This window comes from Thalia democratica, chromosome 2, assembly GCF_965202585.1.
Source record: "Thalia democratica chromosome 2, ktThaDemo2.hap1.1, whole genome shotgun sequence".
NCBI lineage: Eukaryota > Metazoa > Chordata > Thaliacea > Salpida > Salpidae > Thalia > Thalia democratica.
In genome coordinates, this window is record NC_139166.1 from 40,727,674 (window position 1) to 40,731,282 (window position 3,609).

At 24.2% G+C, this 3,609-nt stretch overlaps 1 protein-coding gene across 1 annotated transcript; it reads left to right on the forward strand.

Moving 5' to 3' along the window:
* Positions 1-315: 315 nt before the first annotated feature.
* On the forward strand, positions 316-2,504 carry LOC145829644 (uncharacterized). The gene is made up of 3 exons (XM_082937495.1): positions 316-457; positions 931-1,055; positions 1,291-2,504. Exons 1-3 carry the CDS (start codon positions 351-353, stop codon positions 1,779-1,781), a joined length of 723 nt encoding a protein of 240 aa, XP_082793621.1. The 5' UTR covers positions 316-350; the 3' UTR covers positions 1,782-2,504.
* Positions 2,505-3,609: the final 1,105 nt, after the last annotated feature.

The following is a 3,609-nucleotide window of genomic DNA, read 5'->3' on the forward strand; positions in this document are numbered from 1 at the left end:
CGGTGTAATAAGACTGTTTTTTGAAAACTCTGCTTTAATATACCTATTAAAGTTTTATAAAAAAAAAATTTGTTTATTAGTCTAAGAAATTTTGTACTTATACGGCCAAGGCAGTCAGAACTAATTTTGATCGGTCAATATTTTGATTAAGTTTAAGTACTATAAGTTGTACTATGAACCTTCTTAAAATATGTATAACATCAGCAAACACTTATTCTAATTTTAATGAAAACACTTTTTTTTCAAGCTTCAAATTGGACTTTATAATGCTTGTCGAATAACCTTTCTATATGATATCATCAGTCCTTATTTTTTAGAATTATTTTTAAATCTTATTATAAAACAATAAAATGGCTAAATCTAATGCAGTTAAGCTACTTAATTACACAGTACTCTTATCTGTTGTACTAGTTATTATTCAAACAAGTGAGGCAAAGAAACGACAAAGAGTAAAGAGGTGATATCACTATTTATAAATTGTTTTTTATCGTTTTAGTTATTATGTAATCGATAAAAAAAATTCTATGAGGCTTAGTTATTTCAAAATATAAAGGTTGTTTTCTTGGTAAAAGACTTTGTTTTGTCACTTTCAAACTCTTAAATTTGATGTTGTAGTAACTTTAATTGCGTTAAATGTACATTAAACAAAAAAATAGCCCGTAAGTTTAAAAATAATAATTCTAACAAATAGTTTTATATTAAATTCAACACAAATTTATATATCTAAAGATTTGCTGTTTTATTTTACATAAGTGTAAAACGAAAAAATGAGTAAACTTTAATTTTGATACTTCGTTTTAAAAATTTCGTGTGATTTGTATTAATGAAGTTTCAGTAAATAAATAGTAATTTTTTATATATTTTACATATAGAGAGCTTCAATCTTTGAAATTCTGCAAAAAATTGTTTATTAAAACTCTAATAAATTAGATGTATGCCGGCTTTGTGTCACGCCTGTAGTAGAAGAATCAGAATGTGGAGAGGTAGAATCAGAAGAAGTTCTGACATTACTGACGAAACTTCAACTATTTATGAAGATGTTTTACCAGAAAACTGTAATTTTTTAAAACTATTAAGATAATCGAAACTAAAAAAAAATATTTCTACTTAGTTATATTTACAGAATACAACAACTAATAAACTACATAAAAAATATTTTTAAGTAAATTAAAACTTAGATTACCGTACAAATAACTACGCTTTTTTAATACCATGAGCTTAATTTAATCTTATATATTTTGATAAAACTAAGATGAACTAAAAATATTCGAAAAAACTAAATTTTTTTAGATGTCGAAAAATTTTCTCAAGCAGAGCACGAATTAGTACCAGATGATTTTGACAAAATATTTGGTAATCTTGATATTACACTGCATATGACATTGGCTCAAAAACGAAGATTTTTATATAAAGTTTTCAATCGTGCTCAATCCGTTTGCAACAGTTATCATGATTGGAAAATGAAAGAAGCTTTCTTATATACCAAAAACATAACTCTTCTTAACTACACTTCAATACCAACAGATATCGGTTGTAAGCTATTAAAATACCAAAAAACCTTACAACGAAGCGGAAGAATTACTGTTACAGAAATGTTTAATTACATGATTGCACAGACTAATGTTCAAAACAGTTTTCTTTTGATAACAAATAATAGAAAGTACAGGAAAAGATCAACGGAAAGTGCTTTGGAGAGTTGTAGGTATTTAGTAAAAAGACCGTGTTGCAGAATGCATTTGCGACATAGAAACCTTATCGGTTACCGGTTTAAAAAGAACTGAAGTTTAAGTTAAATTAAACAGTAATTTGTGAATTATTTGTGTCACAAGCTTTTGAGAGATAAACTTAAAAACAAATATTTTTAACTGTAATCTAAGAAGAACAAATATTATACATTTTAAGCTTAAACTAGTTTAGTTATAACTCAATAATATTTCTTAAATCCAAAGTTTTCAAAATGTTTTATTTTAAGTGTTGACTTGCTTAACTTTGGTTTTACTTTTCCTTCTCTCTATGTTTCGTTTAAAAACACAGTAAAACAATTTGCTGATTATTAACTTTTTTTCATATTTATTTTTTGTAGAGATTAAATCTTTTGAATTTAGTCATAGGAATAATTTACAGTAGTTATTAGAACACGTTATTCTTAAAGTTTATAAGGGTTTCTCATTTAAAGAATTCCAAAAACAAAACCATGATCAATTTCTTTCGCAGGAAATGCTGTTTGTGATCATTCATTAAGTTTAGTGCTAATCCCGATATACACTACAAAAAACGTTAATGTAAAATTTCACCGTGACTACATTTATTGTTTTTATCTAAAGAAAATAATAAGCACTTTAACCTAGTACAAAGAAAATAGTTTTTTCGTTTATTTTACTTTCTGTTTTTTATATATACAAACATATTAGTTATATATATTTATAAAACTAGTTTCGAAATTTGTTTTTGTAAGAAATATAATTTTATAACTTAACTATAGTAATTTAAAACCATTAAAACTATTTAAAAAATTGCTAAGCGAGTATTTTACGATTTTAATTAACCAATTTTTTTAATAAAAAGTTCCGTAGTCTTTAATAAAAGCTTTACTTTTTGTTAACGCGATTTAGCAGGCCATATAATCTTGATTTTTGTTTTAAACATAAACAATAGTAATTTACTTTACAAAACGATAGTAATTTACAAAATAATTCCATTCATTGCGAAATATGTAATTTGAGTTAAACCAACTAATATTCAAACCATGTTTTTGAAATATTTTAATCGTTACTAGTTTTATACATCTAATATAAAAAAATATAGAGGTGTTTTTTTATAAAGACAAACACAGTCGTTAGTCAGTTATTAGAGTTATACACAAGTTCACTGTTTTATTAAACTGTTACTTGTGTATTAGCAGAAAAATTAAAACATTTATACTTTGTAGCAATAAACTAAAAAAGTTTTAATAGAAAACATCATTTTTTTGCAGATATATTTAGATAAAACAAATATAGTACATATATTCAATCATAGTAACCATTAGTTGAGCAAAAAAAAAATAACAACTAGAATTTTAAAAAGTATACTTGAGTTTAATTTATAAAGTTTTCGTTAAGTTTTTTAATTATTCGTTATAAAATGCTTGTTCTAAAAGTAATTTAAACATTTGTTTTTGTTTACCCTTTACAAAACTTACAAAATTAAAAGAAAAAATTACGTTTCATAAAAAAATAGTATTTAAAATCCTTTTTTTTTTTCTAAATACATTTTTTATATTTGTTTTATAATATAAAATGACAGATTAATTTAAAACAACTTTTTTTAAGTATTTACGAAGTAATATACCATGATAGAATTTTATTCAACAATATTAACTAAGGTACTTTTAAAATGTATCGTAAACAGGACCACGTAAAATTACAGTAACGCTGAAAAAATTGTTACTTAAATATTGTTCAAAACTTACTGTGCACCTATTCACACTCGTTTAAAATAGGGAAATACTACTGTGCGGTACACACTACAGTGTTTACTTTAAGAAACTTTGTTTTTCACTGAATTAAATACTTTTTAATGCATAATTTACGCAAACTAGTGCTAATCAGTAAATAATTTCGTTTTTAT

Bases quoted from the DNA above. Each gene is read 5' to 3' on its own strand.
- LOC145829644 (XM_082937495.1), top strand. From the start codon at position 351: ATGGCTAAATCTAATGCAGTTAAGCTACTTAATTACACAGTACTCTTA. The intron at 458-930 runs GTGATATCACTA...CTAATAAATTAG, and splicing joins AAACGACAAAGAGTAAAGAG to ATGTATGCCGGCTTTGTGTC. The intron at 1,056-1,290 runs GTAATTTTTTAA...AAATTTTTTTAG, and splicing joins AGATGTTTTACCAGAAAACT to ATGTCGAAAAATTTTCTCAA.